General features: G+C 35.7%; 1 protein-coding gene and 1 long non-coding RNA gene across 17 annotated transcripts; both read left to right on the top strand.

Moving 5' to 3' along the window:
* The first annotated feature begins 216 nt into the window (after positions 1-216).
* Positions 217-8905, top strand: LOC100241409 (putative disease resistance RPP13-like protein 1). Of its 12 annotated transcripts, none has more exons than XM_019224171.2 (12): positions 217-4542; positions 5547-5710; positions 5830-5916; positions 6030-6083; positions 6177-6521; positions 6698-6760; positions 7073-7200; positions 7347-7548; positions 7647-7802; positions 7928-8000; positions 8086-8369; positions 8460-8905. In XM_019224171.2, the coding sequence occupies exon 1, from the start codon at positions 425-427 to the stop codon at positions 4493-4495; it is 4071 nt and encodes a 1356-aa protein (XP_019079716.1). In that variant the 5' UTR covers positions 217-424; the 3' UTR covers positions 4496-4542; positions 5547-5710; positions 5830-5916; positions 6030-6083; positions 6177-6521; positions 6698-6760; positions 7073-7200; positions 7347-7548; positions 7647-7802; positions 7928-8000; positions 8086-8369; positions 8460-8905. The 12 variants fall into 12 exon arrangements, with proteins under 12 accessions (XP_019079716.1, XP_059597561.1, XP_019079721.1 ...); XM_059741578.1 differs by having other exon boundaries at positions 6030-6521; positions 7745-7802; positions 8086-8198; positions 8284-8369; XM_019224176.2 differs by having other exon boundaries at positions 6030-6521; positions 8086-8198; positions 8284-8369.
* Positions 8906-10862: 1957 nt separating this feature from the next.
* Positions 10863-17543, top strand: LOC100251675 (uncharacterized). 5 transcript variants are annotated; one of them, XR_002031479.2, is made up of 3 exons: positions 10897-13816; positions 13902-16997; positions 17085-17543. It is a non-coding gene; the product is annotated as an uncharacterized LOC100251675 (long non-coding RNA). The 5 variants fall into 5 exon arrangements; XR_002031477.2 differs by having other exon boundaries at positions 10897-15540; positions 16270-16997; XR_002031478.2 differs by having other exon boundaries at positions 10908-16330; positions 16824-16997.
* Positions 17544-17896: the final 353 nt, after the last annotated feature.

Raw genomic sequence — 17896 nt, 5'->3', positions numbered from 1 at the left:
CCCTAAAGAAAAAGTGAAAAATTTTAAAAACAAAGGTGAAATGGTAGAATAAAAAAAAAAAGATTGAAAAGGCATATACTCGTTGAGTGTTTTCCAATTTGTAAGAGAAGGGTAGGAGTAGGACCTTTTTTTGGTAGAGAACCATTATTGTAGACAGCAATAAAGCAATTTGATTGATTGTTGGATAGAGGCAGCCACGCGGAATGTCCCTTTCAGCGATAAAGCAATACGCAGGCTGCATTGTACATTTTTATATTTTGATGAAGATGGTGATATTTTGATTGTATAAGGGTGAAAAAGTAATTAAGCACAAGTTCTGTGAGTGTAGAGCCAACCTCACACTTCTCAGCACCAATTGCATCTCTCACTTCTGCCTTCGGCTGTATTTTGCAGAGTTGTTGATTCCTTGGTTTCCAAAGAAAACATGATTGTAGTTGAGGCGTTTCTGTCTTCCTTGTTTGAGGTGGTGCTGGACAAGCTGGTGGTCACCCCTTTGTTAGAGTATGCACGGCGGCTGAAAGTCGACACAACACCACTCCAGGACTGGAAGACGACTTTGTTGCAAATCAAATCAGTGCTGCATGATGCTGAGCAGAAACAGATTCAGGATGATGCGGTGATGGGGTGGTTGGATGATCTCAAAGCTTTAGCTTGCGACATTGAAGATGTCCTGGACGAAATTGACACCGAAGCTAAGCGATGCAGTTTGGTACAAGGACCTCAAACCAGCAACAGCAAGGTACGGAAGCTCATCCCTTCTTTTCATCATAGCAGTTTCAATAAGAAGATTTGTAAAAAGATGAAGACAATCACCAAGGAGTTAGATGCTATTGTAAAGCAAAAGACTGTCCTTGGTTTGAGAGAGGTTTTTGGAGAGGGGCCATCGGACCACAGGAGAGACCGTCATGAAGGGGTGTCATCTGTCAATCAAGAAAGGCGGACTACTTGTCTTGTAACAGAGTCTGAGGTTTATGGTAGGGGGGCCGATAAGGAGAAGATCATGGAGTTATTGCTATCAGATGAAGTAGGTACTGCTCGTGAAGTTCAGGTGATTCCAATTGTTGGTATGGGTGGGGTTGGAAAAACAACCCTTGCTCAGATTATCTATAACGACAAGAGGGTGGAGAAAAATTTCCAAATCCGTGGCTGGGCATACGTATCTGATCAGTTTCATTCAGTAAAAGTAACCCAACAAATTTTAGAGTCTGTCTCCGGTCGTTCATCTGATTCTGACGACTTACAGTTGCTACAACAGAGTTTGCAGAAAAAGTTGAAACGAAAAAGGTTTTTCCTTGTATTGGATGATATATGGATCGAGAACCCCAATACCTGGAGTGATTTACAAGCTCCACTAAAAGACGGAGCAGCAGGCAGTGTCATCATGGTAACCACTCGTTCTAAAAGTGTTGCATCCATCATGTGCACTACTCCTATTCAGCCTCTTAGTGAACTTTCTGAGGAAGATTGCAGGTCACTATTTGCACATATTGCCTTTGTAAACATAACTCCAGATGCGCGCCAAAACTTGGAACCTATTGGCAGAAAAATAATAACCAAATGCAAAGGTTTGCCTTTGGCTGTAAAGACATTGGCAGGTCTGTTGCGTTGTAATCAAGACGACAAGGCTTGGAAGAAGATGCTGAATGACGAAATATGGGATTTACCGCCTCAGAAGAGTAGCATTCTTCCAGCTCTTCGCTTGAGCTACCATTATCTCCCCTCTAAATTGAAGCAATGCTTTGCATATTGCTCCATCTTTCCCAAGAATTATGAGTTTAACAAGGAGGAGTTAATTTTATTATGGGTGGCACAAGGTTTTTTGGGTGGCTTAAAAAGAGGGGAGACAATAAAAGATGTTGGCCAAACATGTTTTGATGACCTATTATCAAGGTCGTTCTTTCAACAATCTGGTGGGAATAATTCATTGTTTGTGATGCATGATTTGATTCATGATGTGGCGCGATTTGTATCTAGAAATTTTTGTTTAAGATTGGACGTTGAAAAGCAAGACAATATTTCAGAGAGGACTCGACATATATCATACATTCGTGAGGAATTCGATGTCTCCAAGAGATTTGATGCCCTTCGTAAAACTAATAAGTTACGAACGTTCCTACCATCAAGTATGCCTCGTTATGTTTCAACTTGCTACTTTGCTGATAAAGTCTTATGTGATCTATTGCCAAAATTAGTATGTTTGCGGGTTTTATCCTTGTCTCACTATAATATCACTCATTTGCCTGATTCATTTGGGAATTTAAAACATTTACGCTATTTGAACCTTTCTAACACCAGGGTACAAAAGTTACCTAAATCAATAGGTATGCTTTTGAATTTGCAATCACTGGTGTTGTCAAATTGTCGTGGGCTTACCGAGTTGCCAATTGAAATTGTAAAACTCATCAACTTGCTTCATTTGGATATTTCTAGAACAAATATACAACAGATGCCACCAGGAATTAACAGACTAAAAGATCTTCAGAGATTGACCACTTTTGTTGTTGGTGAGCATGGTTGCGCAAGAGTTAAGGAGTTAGGAGACCTTTCACACCTACAAGGATCACTCTCCATTTTAAACTTGCAGAATGTACCGGTGAATGGTAACGATGCTTTAGAGGCTAATTTGAAGGAAAAGGAAGACCTCGATGCCTTGGTGTTTACATGGGATCCGAATGCAATTAATAGTGATTTGGAGAATCAAACCAGAGTTCTCGAAAACCTTCAACCTCATAACAAGGTGAAAAGGTTGAGCATTGAATGCTTCTATGGTGCAAAATTTCCAATTTGGTTAGGAAATCCTTCATTCATGAATTTAGTTTTCTTACGACTTAAAGATTGTAAAAGTTGCTCATCCTTGCCACCACTGGGGCAGTTACGGTCTCTCAAGGATCTCTATATTGTGAAGATGGATAGAGTACAGAAGGTTGGTGCAGAGTTGTATGGGAATAATGGTTGTGGTTCATCTTCAATTAAGCCATTTGGATCTTTAGCGATTCTGTGGTTTCAAGAGATGTTAGAGTGGGAGGAATGGGTGTGTTCTGAAGTTGAGTTCCCTTGTCTAAAGGAGCTTCATATTGTAAAATGTCCAAAGCTGAAAGGGGATATACCTAAGTACCTTCCTCAACTAACAGATCTTGAGATTAGTGAATGTTGGCAGTTGGTGTGTTGTCTTCCAATAGCTCCCTCCATTTGTGAATTGATGTTGAATAAATGTGATGATGTGATGGTTAGAAGTGTGGGCAGCCTTACTTCACTAACTTCCTTGGGTCTAAGTGATGTATGTAAAATACCAGTTGAATTGGGACTACTACATTCTCTTGGAGAGTTGTCTGTGTATGGTTGTTCAGAGCTAGAGGAATTGCCAACTATTCTTCACAACCTGACTTCTCTTAAACACTTGGAAATATACCCAGATGACAGTCTTTCGTCTTTTACGGATATTGGGCTGCCACCCGTGCTTGAAACCCTTGGAATTGGACGCTGGCCCTTTCTGGAGTACCTACCAGAGGGAATGATGCAAAATAATACTACTCTCCAACACTTGCATATCTTAGAGTGTGGTTCTCTGAGGTCCTTGCCGGGGGACATTATTAGTTCATTGAAAAGCCTTTTTATCGAGGGTTGTAAGAAATTGGAGTTACCAGTGCCTGAGGATATGACGCACAACTACTACGCTTCCCTTGCGCATTTAGTAATAGAAGAGAGTTGTGATTCTTTCACGCCCTTTCCATTAGCCTTCTTCACAAAGCTTGAGATTCTTTATATCCGAAGTCATGAAAATCTGGAGTCCCTTTACATTCCAGATGGACCTCACCATGTGGATCTCACATCTCTTCAGGTCATCTACATCGACAATTGCCCTAATCTGGTAGCTTTTCCACAAGGAGGATTGCCTACTCCTAACCTCAGATATCTTACAATAATCAAGTGCGAGAAGCTCAAGTCCCTACCCCAAGGGATGCAAACCCTCCTTACATCCCTTGAACAATTGACTGTATGCTATTGTCCAGAAATTGATTCATTTCCAGAAGGGGGTTTGCCCTCCAATCTATCTTCGCTTTATATATGGGATTGCTACAAACTCATGGCCTGTGAGATGAAGCAAGGCTTACAAACGCTTTCCTTTCTTACATGGCTCTCTGTTAAAGGATCTAAAGAAGAGAGATTGGAGTCATTTCCAGAGGAGTGGCTACTGCCCTCCACTCTTCCCTCTCTTGAAATTGGCTGTTTTCCAAAACTCAAATCCTTGGATAATATGGGGCTTCAACACCTCACGTCTCTTGAAAGATTGACGATAGAGGAGTGTAATGAGCTCGATTCTTTTCCGAAACAGGGGCTGCCCTCTTCCCTTTCTCGTCTTTATATTAGAAAGTGTCCTCGGCTAAAGATAGAGTGCCAAAGAGATAAAGGGAAAGAATGGCCCAAGATTTCTCGCATCCCCTGCATAGTATTAGAAAGACGTGATGTGAAAGATGAGGAGGTGATCTTGGCATGAGGCCCTTGCATCCAAGCACATGCTTTTCTCTACCATTACTCATTCAGGTACTTTCTACTTTTATTTTTTCATTTTTTATTTTTTGTGTACTTCAATTTTATTTTATTTTTATTATGTTTTCTATTCTATTTTTAGAAATATTATTTAAGAGATGTCAATTATACAAAAAAAAAAAAAACCAAAAACAAAAAAGATTTTTTTAATGATTTTTCAATAATTTTTTAGTGACTGTTTTATGTTGAAAAAAGAGGCATATATATTATTAATTAAAATTTTAAAATTTTTTTGCTATTGAATTTTAAAACAAAAATGAAAGTAACAAGTACTATTGATTTAGAAAAACAAATAGATTCTGGTTGGATGTGGTTTTTATTATCAAAATTTTGAAATAAAAAGCAAAATTATCCCCAAAACATATTTTTGAAATTGTTTTTGAGTAAAAATTTTAAAAATCAAAATAAAAAAACAAATGTGCAACCAAATATATTCCTTTTTTTTTTTTTTATGTTTTCTAGATTTTATTATTTGATCAACAACCCTTTTGTTTGACTATGAGTTTATGGCCTAAATCTTTTAGTGTTAGATTCTTCAAATATCAGAAGTAATTCTCCAAGAATATATGTTGTATGCCATTGTTAGGAAATGAAGCAAATCATTAGTATGTTTTTAATTCCCTTTGAACTTAAAAGCTTTAAAACTATAGCATTCTGCATAAATTGTGGCAACATATTCATCGAAAGCTTTTACTATCATGAACTCTATGCAAGTTTGTTTTTTTTTTTTTTTCTTTTAATGCGATTTTCTAGACAAAAGGTTGGAGGGACAAATATCATTTTCTTAGTAGTTTGATGTCATGTGTAAGTATGGATAAACAATTAGCTCCTTTCTAATTCTATTTATCCCATTTCTGTAATGATATTTTAGGGACTATTAAACTGCTCATGTCATGAAGAAAATTTCATTCTTGAGTGCCTACTGTCATGTTGTTGATAGAGGAGGTTTTTCACCAAAAGATTCCATTTATTTGATATCATTATTTATTTTGTGCAAGTATGCTTAAAAGGAGGGAAGAAATGGAAAGATCGACTCGGGAAAGCCTGAGTAGACAAATCATCCTTTCATAAATATTACAATTCAGATCTTTGGAATGGTTAGAAGTAATGAAGGTTTGAACAAAATATATTTGTAGCTACAGAGTAGTCTATCTTTACATAGGTACAAATTATTCCACAGTTCTACCTTCTCAAAGTGTTATTATTATTTTTTCTTTCTTACAGCAATAATCATTTATATGAGTTTCAACTGAAGGTAACTTGATTTATATTTCATCTCAGGAATAAGGAAAAACCATGGATTTCAAATACTCTGAATTTAATAGTTATCAGTAGATAATGCATGGACTTTCCTTCAGAACTATGGAGGTAACGTCTCCTAGAATTATAATTGTTTACTTCATTTTCCTTTCCATGCTTTTGCTGATGATTTCGCCTTTCAAATGGGCTTTTTAACTTTTCCCGTCTTGCATGGCACTCAGGTATGTTGTTTGGTTTGGAAAGAGCTCAGGCATGGTAGAGGGATTCCCTTCTTGGTTCGTGGGCTCATTAAATGATATGTAACTAGATGAGATAATCATCTATCATGACATTAATTCTTATATATATGTTTTTTAAATTATCTACAGGTTGATGTTGGATAGATTTTGAATTTGACCAAAAATGTTCAAAGGTGTGGTCTCTGATTCAGGCCACTAAATGAGTTGTTAACAAAAACAGTATCTTGGAAAGTAAAGATTCATGCTAACTTTCAAACTTAATTGTTGTTCACATCAAACTGGAGATAAGAGTTTGCTCATTGAATTTTAATGTTGCTGGCTTCTGGTGAAAGAGCAATGTTTTTGGCTAGCAAAAAGGCTTTACTACTATAGTTGTTCTGCTTTGCTGGAGTTTTATGTCAGACTACATGCTGCAAGGGACGAAAACACTCCTCACACCCCTCTAACAATCCCAGACAGAGTTACCATGATAAGGTAGGGAAGTCCGAATTTGGTACTTAAATCAATAGGTAGATATTTTATAGATATAGATGGAAAAGGTTTGCCTATTTCTAGTTCACAAAGTTTAAACATCTTCTCTTTCTTGTCCTTTGTTTCATACGCTCTACAAATGTTCATTGCATTTTAATGAAAATATTTTGATATTGCAGCTATTAAAACCTATGTCCATCTTCATGCTATGCAGCTTCCTCTATGGCATCACTGAATAATTTGTAAGAAGTATTTTTGTTGTATAATAAGATGATTCTTTTACAACTCATCACCATGGTTCTTAGCAAGCAACTATGTCTTTTATTATGATATTGATTCTGTTTTGCTTGATCAATATGTATGCTGCAATGGGACTAGGACATCATCCATGTGCCTTTGGAAAGTTGACATTAAATTCTGAGGCTGTAAACTTTGGGAATTTCAAAGCAAAACCAATTTACTGATGCAGAATTGAGTGACTTATTGTTTGTTTTGGTTTTGAGTTGTCAACAAATTTTCAACATGTGACTCTGTTTGTGGATGCTCATTTCTAGGTTCTTTTGGTACTTGAATGGAGCTGGTAGTTGGAAGTTGATGTCAAATCACCAAGACCCAAAAATATATGGATGCTATACGCATTGTATAGTCTTTTCACTTCTCCCCTGTCTTGCATGGCACTTGGGTATGCTCTTTTGCATGGGAGAGCTTAGGCATGGTAGAAAAGCTCTCTCCTTGTTAGTGGGTTCATTAACTGACTTATAACTATAAGAAATAAAAATATAAGATAAATCATGCATCATATTCATATCTTTCCAAAATTATCTGCAGGTGGAAGTTGGACAGATTTCTGCTGCCTTCCTAAGTTCTGTGAACAAGACACATCTTTTAGATTTGGAAAGGCAAATCCCTACTCTCCAACCCTATGAACAAAACTAATTGTGTTAGGATTAACAGAAAATGTTCAGGGATGGGATCTTTGATTATGTGAAAGACAGAGTGTGCTCTGAACAAAAAAAAGAATCTTTGGAAGGTACATATTCATGTCAGCTTTCGAACTTCTAGTGGTTCACTTCGAAATCAAGCATTGATTTTGTTCACGGACAAGTTAATTGCATTTCAATATTGTAGGCTTCTGGTGTAAATACAAATTTCTTGGGTGTCAAATAAGCTTTGCTGCTTTAATTGATCTATGTCTCTGGAGTTTCATGCCTGACTTTGTGTGGCAGGGGACCAAAACATTCTTCCTGCCCTTTGAAGAAGCCCAAACAGAGTTACCCTGATCAGGTAGGGAAATTGGAGTTTTGAATTGGGTTGCCAACTCTGTTATGCAACATAAAAACCTCTCCTTTTCAAATCTGCTATACCTCCTTAGGTTGTTAAGATGCTTTTTGTGTGGCGCATATTTACAGGATGTGAATGAGTGAAGACTTTGGTCCTGAAAGTGTTGCAAATGTGGTGAAGAATCACTAACACTCTAATTTGGTGGGATATAGATTTCTAAGCGACCTTTGTAAACAATTTGCTCCTTCCTAATTCTAATTATTCTGTTTCTGTAATCTTTTGTCAGGGACTATAAAACCGTTCATGTCATGAAGAATTTTCTATGCCTGAGTGCATACTATCTTGTTATTGATATAGGAGGTTCTCCACCAAAAGACTCCAAATGGAAAGATCTACCTGGTAAAGCCTTTGTAGAGAACTTGGTGGCTATCAGAAAAGTTTTCAGTACTACTATAGTTGTTCTGTTTTGTTGGGGTTTTGTCAGACCATGTGCTGTAAGAGAACAAAAACTTTCTCCAACCCCTTTCAGAAGCTTATACCAAACATGAACAGTCCCCATGGCACAGTAAGGTAGGGAAATGGGATTGCACCTGTGACCTATTTCATACTCATACTAGCTCTTGCTAAAACCATTTTCTTTTTCCTCTTCTACATTCTTAGATCTTTGAATCCTTGATACGTACATGGATGCGTAAGTGGAAATCTGGAGGTCTCAAAGGTGATGCAAACACGTTGCAGAATCACTGGTGGAGATGTGGTGGGATCAGAACTTGCAATGCTACCCCTGAATGTGAAAGAGTAAGGAATGGCAGCAAAAGCCCTCTCCTTGGTTACCAAGTTCATGTATCAAATCAAGTGGATGATGATCTCACCACCACCCCGGAAGACTTCTTGTTTCACCCAGAACTGTTCGCATGCCCAGTTCTTCGGTCTCTAAACTGTAAACATATGAAAGATGTTTCCCAATATCTGTTGTGCTCAAAAGGCATCTTAAGCAAGACCTACAATTTTGCTGCATAGAAAATTAACTTGGTGTCAGGTCAAGTAAACATTATCTTAGTGAACTTAATGATTTTTTATTTTTTATTTTTAGTTATCATTCTTCAATTTTATTAATCCTTAGCAAAATTAAAAGATATGTGAATTAGAAAATTATTTAAAAATTCAAATTCACCATTGTTTATATAGAAGAAGAAAAAAAGTAAATATTTTGTTTTTCTTTATTCTCTCTTTCTTTTTATTTTTCTTTTATTTTCTTTTTCTTATATTGCCTCTAAAATGTTCAAAATTCAAACTTTAAGGTTTCATCTAAGGCATGTTTGGTTAGGGGGAAATTTGAAGGAAAATGTAAGAGAAAATAGGATAAAAAATGTAGAAAAATAGAAAAAGTCAAGGAAACTAAAAAAAATATATTTAAAGTTAATAATGTATTTTTTTATATTTTTTTGAATATAGAGATTAAATAATTTGAATATATATAAGGTTTTAATTATATTTTATTTTTCCTTGATATTTTTTCTTGTTACAACCAAACATAAAATAAAAAATAAAAATAAATAAATAAATTATTTTTCTTAATATTTTTGTTTATTTTTTTTAATACTTTTTGGACCCATTTTGAAGCCATAAAAAAGTAATAGAAAGAGAAAAATAAATTTAGTAAATACTCTCTTCTCCCTATTCTTTAAACAATCTCATTAAATAAGAATTTTGTAGAAGAAAAAGAAAAATCTATTTAGATTTGAAGGTTCCTTTTTCCATTTTTCTTTTTTTCTTTTTTTTTTTTTTGAAATCTTTTTTAAAAGCAAAAACCTTTTTCTTTGTGGAATATTAAAATAAAAAATAAAAAATGATGAAATGCAAATTTTGGTTACCGTCCAATTGTTTGTTACAAATATTATAAGAATTGTAATCTTGGGTGCTTGGCTGATGTTAAGTATCAAGCATTATGCTTCAACAAAGTTTGAATGATAATTAATCTTTTATTTAAGAGCTAATTAGTGTAACTCAGTGTATGAATAATTGGATCTAATTTTAAAATCCTTTGTTAATGAGTTTTGTCTTGGAGTAATACAAACTTTTAAAATATTTTTAAAAAATATTAATATAAAAAATAATTTTAAAATGATCCTATTTTTAAATTTCAAGTATAACTGGTTTTTTTTTAAATGAATATAAAAAAAGTGAACTTATTTTTCAAAAGACGAGTTTAGTATAAAAAAATTTTAAGGTAAAAAAGGAATTTAGTACAAACCGTGAATTCATATTTGATGAGTTTAATGTAAAAATAATATAAGTGATCAAAAGTGTAGTATTTTTATATTCATTTTTAAAATAATTAATTTTTAATAATAATTTTTTAAAATATAAAAAAAATGAAAAATGAAGAAATCCCCTTATTTAATGGGATAATTGTGTTTTGGATCCAAAAATTAAGTTTTGATCCATATAAGTTCACCATTTCAGTGCAAAACCTAGAGGAAGTACAAAAATCGAGAAGAATGCTATGAATTTTTTATTTTTCCAAAAATGACCTTTATTGACTATAAAAAAATATATATAAAAATATTAATTTAAATTTTATTCCTTTTGTAAACCTTAATAAAATTTAATTTAATTTAGTGATTTGGAAAAAAATACACAATTTTTCAAAAAAATAAAAATAAATTATTATTATTATTACTTAAAAATCAAACATCTTGGAAAATATATATATTTAAAATTGTGTATGTAAAAAATAACTAAAACTATGTTAAAATTATTTTTTTTAAATTATATATTTTTAGAATATTTTTTTATTAAATAGGTTTCTAAAAATAATAAATTTTCAGAATTATTATTAAAAAAATTAAGATAAAAAAATTTATCAAATATCATTGATAAAAAATATTCAAAATAATTTTGAAGGGAATATTTATCTCTTCATTTTTTTATACCATTCACTTCACTTTTTTTTTTTTTTTTTTTTTCTTTTTGGGGGCATTTGCTTTGGACGCCAAGTTTTGACAAACTTCCTCAAATACCCTCCTCTGTTTTCTCATTCTACCCGTACTGTAAGCACGAGCTTAAGAATGGGCAAGGGTAAAAAATTAATTACAGATGAATGAAATCTTCTCACCTTTACCAATTTCGTGTTTTTACGTAAGCAGAGGCTTTGAGAAAGCGAAGGGTTTCCCAACAAAAGCTTGATTTCTTGTGCTCATTGTATGTTTCTGAATTTTTGAATCCTTCGTTTCCAAGGAAAAATGGTTGTGGTGGAGGCGTTTCTGTCTTCCTTGTTTGAGGTGGTGCTGGAGAAGCTGGTGGCTGCCCCTTTGTTAGATTATGCACGCCGGCTCAAAGTTGACACAGCAGTGCTCCAGGAGTGGAGGAACACTTTGTTGCATCTCCAAGCAGTGCTGCATGATGCTGAGCAGAGGCAGATTCGGGAGGAAGCAGTGAAGAGGTGGGTGGACGATCTCAAAGCTTTAGCTTACGACGTTGAAGATGTCCTGGACGAGTTTGACGCTGAAGCTCAGAAACCCAGTTTGTTACAAGGACCTCAAACCAGCAGCAAGGTATGGAAGCTTATCCCCTCTTTTCATCCTAGCGATGTGATCTTCAATAAGAAAATTGGCCCAAGGATAAAGATAATCACCCGAGTTAGATGCTATTGTAAAAAGAAAGTCTGCTCTTCATTTGAGACAGGGTGATGGAGGGGTGTTATCAGTGACTGAACAAAGGTTGACTACTTCTTTGGTATGGGTGGGATTGGTAAAACAAACCTCGCTCAAATTATCTATAACGACAAGAGGGTGCAGGACAATTTCCATATCAGAGTTTGGGAGTGTGTATCTGATCAGTTTGATTTGGTTGGAATAACGAAAGCAATTTTAGAGTCGGTCTCTGAACATTCATCTCGTAACTCTAATGCCCTTTAATCGCTACAAGATAGTTTGTAGAAAAAGTTGACTGGAAAAAGGTTTTTCCTTGTTTTGGATGATATATGGAATGAGGATCCCATCAACTGGTTTTTTTTTTTTTTTTATAAGTAAACACACAGAAAATATATATTAGCAAAAAGGACACCTTAAGGCTGACCCAAAAGCATATAGGAGGTATACAAGAGGCGCCAAAAAGCAAGAACAAAAAGAAGAGGGGATACAAAAAATCACCAGCCCTCAACTAGACCCCAATCAATCAAAAAAACTGATTAAAGGAAGAGGTCCTTAATTTACAATCTACTTAGTCCAAAACCAAATATTACATACAAAAGAATTTTTCAACCTATGAATCGAAAGCTCCTCGTTTTCAAATGCAATCATATTTCTTTCCTTCCCAAAAAAGACACAAAGGGGCTGTCATCCACACCTTACTACACTTCTTGCCCATGTTAATACCACACCAACCAAGAAGGGTATTTCTAACCGAATAAGGAAGGACCCAAACTACGCCAAAAAGAGCAAACAATAACTCCCATAAAACTCTTGCCTTGGTGCAATGAATTAGAATATGATCAATAGACTCTTCTTCCGCACAACAAAGGAAGCATCTATTAGCTAAAGTCCACCCCCTCTTTTTAAGTTCATCCCATCAACTGGTGTACCTTACAAGCTCCTTTTAGAGATGGAGCACAAGGCAGTGTGGTAATGGTAACAACTCGGCATGAAGATGTGCATCAATTTTGCACACTACCCCTTCCCATCATCTTAATAAACTCTTTGATGAAGACTGTTGGTCACTATTTGCACATGTTGCCTTTAAAAACATAACTCCCGGTGCGCGTCAAAACTTGGAACCTATTGGTAGGAAAATAATAAAGAAATATGACGGTTTGCCTGTGGCTGCAAATACATTGGCAGGTCTGTTGCGCCGTAAACAAGATGAGAGGACTTGGAGGGATATGCTGAATAGCGAAATATGGGATTTACAAATGGAACAGAGTAGAATTCTTCCAGCTCTATACTTGAGCTACCATTTTCTCCCCACAAAATTGAAGCAGTGTTTTTGCATATGGCTCCATCTTTCCTAAGGATTATGAATTTGAAAAGGAGAAGTTAATTTTGTTATGGGTGGCACAAGGCATAGTGGGTGACTTGAAAGAAGGGGAGATGTTAGAAGATGCTGGTGAAATATGTTTTCAAAACCTTTATCAAGGTCATTCTTTCAACAATCCAATCACAATAAGTCATTGTTTGTGATGCATGATTTGGCTCTATTTGTATCCGGAGAATTTTGCTTCAGATTGCAAGTGGGAAAGCAAAACAATGTTTCAAAGAGGGCTCAACATATTTCATATGACCGTGAAGAACTCAATGTTTCCAAGAAATTTGATCCCCTTCATGAAATTGATAAATTACGAACCTTCCTACCATTAAGTTAGCGTGTTTATGTTTCAACTTGCCGCCTAGCTGATAACATCCTACATGATTTATTGCCAACATTCAAATGTTTGCGGGTTTTATCCTTATCTTACTATAATATCACTTATTTGCCTGATTCATTTGGAAATTTGAAACAATTGCGGTATTTAAACCTTTCTAACACCAACATACAAAAGTTACCTTACTCAATAGGTATGCTTTTGAATTTGCAATCACTCATGTTGTTAAATTTCTTGGGCTTACCGAATTGCCATCTGAAATTGGAAAACTCATCAATTTGCATTATTTGGATGTTTCTAAAACAATATTAAAAGGGTCACCAACGGGAATCAATAGTCTAAAAGATCTTCGAAGATTGACTACTTTTGTTGTTGGCAAGCATAGTGGTGCAAGAATTGCAGAGTTATGGGATCTCTCACACTTGCAAGGAGCCCTCTCCATTTTGAACTTGCAAAATGTGGTGAATGATATGGATGCTTTAGAGGCTAATTTGAAGAAAAAGGAAAACCTTGATGATTTAGTGCTTGTGTGGGATCCGAATGCGATTGATGGTGATTCAGAAAATCAAACCAGAGTTCTTGAACATCTTCAGCCTCATACCAAGGTGAAAAGGCTCATGATTCAACACTACTATGGCATAGAATTTCCAAAATGGTTAGGAGATCCTTCATTCATGAATTTAGTTTTCTTACAACTTAAAGATTGTAAAAGTTGCTCATCGTTGCCACCACTTGGGCAGTTACAGTCTCTCAAGAATCTGTGAAGATGGATGAAGCACTACAAAAGGTAGGGGCAGGGTTGTATGGGAATAATGGTTGTAGTTCATCTTCAATTAAGCCATTTGGATCCCTAGTGGTTTTGAGGTTTGAAGAGATGTTGGAGTGGGAGGAATGGGTTTGTTGTGGAGTTGAGTTTCCTTGTCTGAAGAAGCTTTATATCAAGAAATGTCCAAAGCTGAAAGGAGATATACCCAAGCACTTTTCTTATTTAACAAAACTTGAGATTAGTGAATGTGGGCAGCTGGTGTGTTGTCTTCCAATGGCTTCATCCCTTTGTGAATTGAAGTTAGATAAATGCGAGGATATGGTGGTTAGAAATGCTGTTCACCTCACCTCACTTCCTTGGAGGTTAGTAATGTTTGTGAAATATCAGTTGAATTGCTGCAGATGCATTCTCTTGTAAAGTTGAATGTGTATGATTGTCCAGATATAAAGGACTTGTCACCCATTATCCACAACCTCACCTCTCTTAAACACATGGAGATCAAGGAATGTGAAAATCTTTCAGCTCTTCGAGATGGGGCTACCACCCATGCTTGAAACCCTTGAGATCCAAGGCTGTCCCATTCTGGAGTCCCTACCAGAGGGAATGATGCAAAATAATACTACTCTCCAAAGCTTGTCTATCATGCATTGTAATTCTCTAAGGTCCCTCCCCAGTATCAATTCATTGAAAACACTTTTAATTGAATGGTGTGAAAAATTGGAGTTATCTTTGGCTGAGGATATGACACACAACCACTACGCTTCCCTTACAACTTTATATATAGGAATTAGTTGTGATTCTCTCACGTCCTTTCCATTAGCCTTCTTCACAAAGCTTGAGACACTTGATATTTGGGGTTGTACAAACCTAGAGTCCCTTTACATTCCAGATGGATTCCACCATGTGGATCTCACATCTCTTCAGAGCTTGTATATCTATTATTGCGCTAATCTGGTATCTTTTCCACAAGGAGGATTACCCACTCCCAACCTCAGATCACTTCTAATCAGCTCGTCCAAGAAGCTCAGGTCACTGCCCCAAGGGATGCACACCCTCCTTACATCCCTTCAACATTTGCATATATCTAATTGTCCAGAAATTGATTCATTTCCCGAAGGGGGTTTGCCCTCTAATCTATCTTCCCTTCACATCTGGAATTGCAACAAAACTTGTGGCCTGCCGGATGGAGTGGGGCTTGCAAACGCTTCCCTTTCTTAGAAGCTTGTGGATTGGAGGACATAAAGAAGAAAGATTGGAGTCATTTCCTGAGGAGCAGTTTCTGCCCTCCACTCTCACCTCTCTTACAATTGGGGCTTTTCCAAATCTTAAATCCTTGGACAATAAGGGGCTTCAGTATATCACCTCTCTTGAAACTCTGTATGTTTTGAATCGTGAGAAGCTCAAGTCCTTCCCAAAACATGGGCTGCCCTCCTCCCTTTCTCGTCTTAATATTAGTAAGCGTCTGCTGCTAAAGAAGAGGTGCCAAAGGGATAAAGGGAAAGAACGGCCCAAGATTTGTCACATCCCCTGCATAGTGATTGAAGAAGAGTTCATCTTGTCATGAGGGCCTTGCAGCATCCAGGCTCTTGCTTTCTCTGCAATTATTGATTCAGGTACCTACATTCTGCTTTTATTTATTTTTTGTACAATCGATGCTCACAAGTTTGCATTTCATTCTCATTTATCAATCAATTCCGTCTCACTCACTGTATGGCTTACATTTCTGCTTTAGAATCGAAACCAATTTTTTAAACTCTAATAGCAAACAAAGCAAATTGCTTGAATATCAATTTATATTTTAAATTATGTTTTTATTTTTATAAATATTAAAAGTGTGTAGTATTTTTGAATTTGTTTCTTATTATAAAAAAAAAAAAAACATTTTTAGCAGTTATGTAACAAAAAAGAAAAAGTATTTTTAAGTCTGTGCTATGTAGTTGTCATTAGACATAGGTTCCTCTTCATGTTATGCAGCTTCATCAATGGCATCACTCGAGACTTTGGAAGAGGTAATATTTTTTGTCCTTTGGAATAAAAATGTCTTTTACTACCATGAAGATTCTGTTTTACTGGAGTACCTATTAGTATGCATGCTGCAGTGGCATTGCAACACCTTTCAGAAGTTAACATGAAATTAGCCAGGTTATAAACTTTGGAAATTAGGCAGCTTCTACCCTTGATACACAAAAGCACTTTTCAGCTGAATCTGTTTTGGAAGATGAAATTTAATTCCATGGTGCAATTTAGTGTTTCATTCTTTGTTTTTGTTTTTGTTTTTCATATGGTTTTCAACATGTGACTGCACTTTGTGGATGCTTGTTTCTTGGTTATTTTGATATTAGAATGGAGGTTGGTGTTGGAAAAGCTGATGTGGAACCACCAAGACAGAAAACTATATGGATGGTATGGGCATTGGGTGGACTTCTCATTTCTTCTGTGTCTTGCATGGCACTCAAGTGTGCTTTCTTGTATAGGAAGAACTTGGACATGGTAGAGGACTTTTTAGGAGCATAAAGGAAGTAAGAAGAAACCTTAAGAATTATAGCCATGAAGGTTAAGAGACTTCTATTACTCGAATAACTTTGAGACATATCCTAGCAATAAAAATTATACAATATTTTACATGTCCAAACCACTTCTTTTGGGTTCTCTTGACCTTCAACATTCAAGGGAAAAAACAATCGAGACTTTAATGCTTTAAAAGTTAATGTTTTAGAAATTTATATAAGCATGTTGACAGATGTACTTTTTGATGCAGGTCATTGAATGGGTTGTTAACAAAACCCTTAGAAATAGAAATTACAAGTTGATCTGAACTTTCAAAACTAGTTATTTTTTCACTTCAAAATTGAATATAAGACTTTGTTAATGGACAAATTGCATTTCAATATTGCAGGCTCGATCTAGTGTAGTGCAAACTTGTTGGCTATAAGAAAAGCTTTCAGTATCACTATAGCTGTTCTATTTTGCTGGGGTTGTCTCAGACCATGTGCTGTAAGAGAACAATAACTTTCTCGAAGCCCTTTCAGAAGCTTATAATAAATCTGAAAAGTTCCCATGGCACAGTTAGGTAAGGAAATGGGATTGCACCTGTGACCTATTTCATACTCACACTAGCTCCTGCTGAAATAATTTTTTTCCTTCTCTACATTCTTAGATATTCAAATCCTTGATACCTACATGGATAAGTAAGTGGAGATCTGGAGGTCTCAAAGGTGAGGCAAACACAGTGCAGAATCACTAATGTGGTGGGAGCAGAACATGCAATGCTACCCTTAAATGTGAAGAGTAGGAAATGGCCACAAAGTCCTCTCCTTGGTTACCAAGTTCATATATCAAATCAACTGGATGATCTCACCTCCACACTGGCAGACTTCTTGTTTCACCCAGAAGGTTTCTCTTACTATTGGTATCAGAACTGTGTACATGTCCAGTTCTTTGGTCTCTGAACTGTGAGCATACAAACAATGTTTCCCAATATCTGTTGTGTTCAAAAGGCATGCAAGTCCTACAATTTTGCCGCTTACAAAGTCAGTTTCTTCTTCATGAGGAATGAGATATTTGAAAGTTGTACTGCTTTTACTTGTATTCAATGGAATATATAACATTTTTGCCCTTCCCCTGCAGATAATTGAGTTTGTTACTTTTATGAATGGAGATAAATATGCCAAACTACAGAACTTAATTTTAAAAGGGGCTCCTGCAGGCTCATTGCTGATGTTTTTTCCAGATGGTCTTGATCATGATTGCAAGGTTCAACAGTTAAATTCTAGCTTTCAAGGTAGAGGCAAAATGGGCTTTCATCTATGCTGTTGAAATAAAAAATAGTGCAGCAATTTGTTGAAGTGCTTAGTAACTAAAACCAAACAATCTCCAGGTCAAGGAATAATATGAAAATAACGTTAATTGTGCATATATTATATATAGGTAACTATGTCTAAATTGTAATAATGGACTGCCTAATACTTT

This window comes from Vitis vinifera, chromosome 13 (assembly GCF_030704535.1).
Source record: "Vitis vinifera cultivar Pinot Noir 40024 chromosome 13, ASM3070453v1".
Taxonomy (NCBI): domain Eukaryota; kingdom Viridiplantae; phylum Streptophyta; class Magnoliopsida; order Vitales; family Vitaceae; genus Vitis; species Vitis vinifera.
This window is presented reverse-complemented; position numbering and strand designations above follow the sequence as displayed.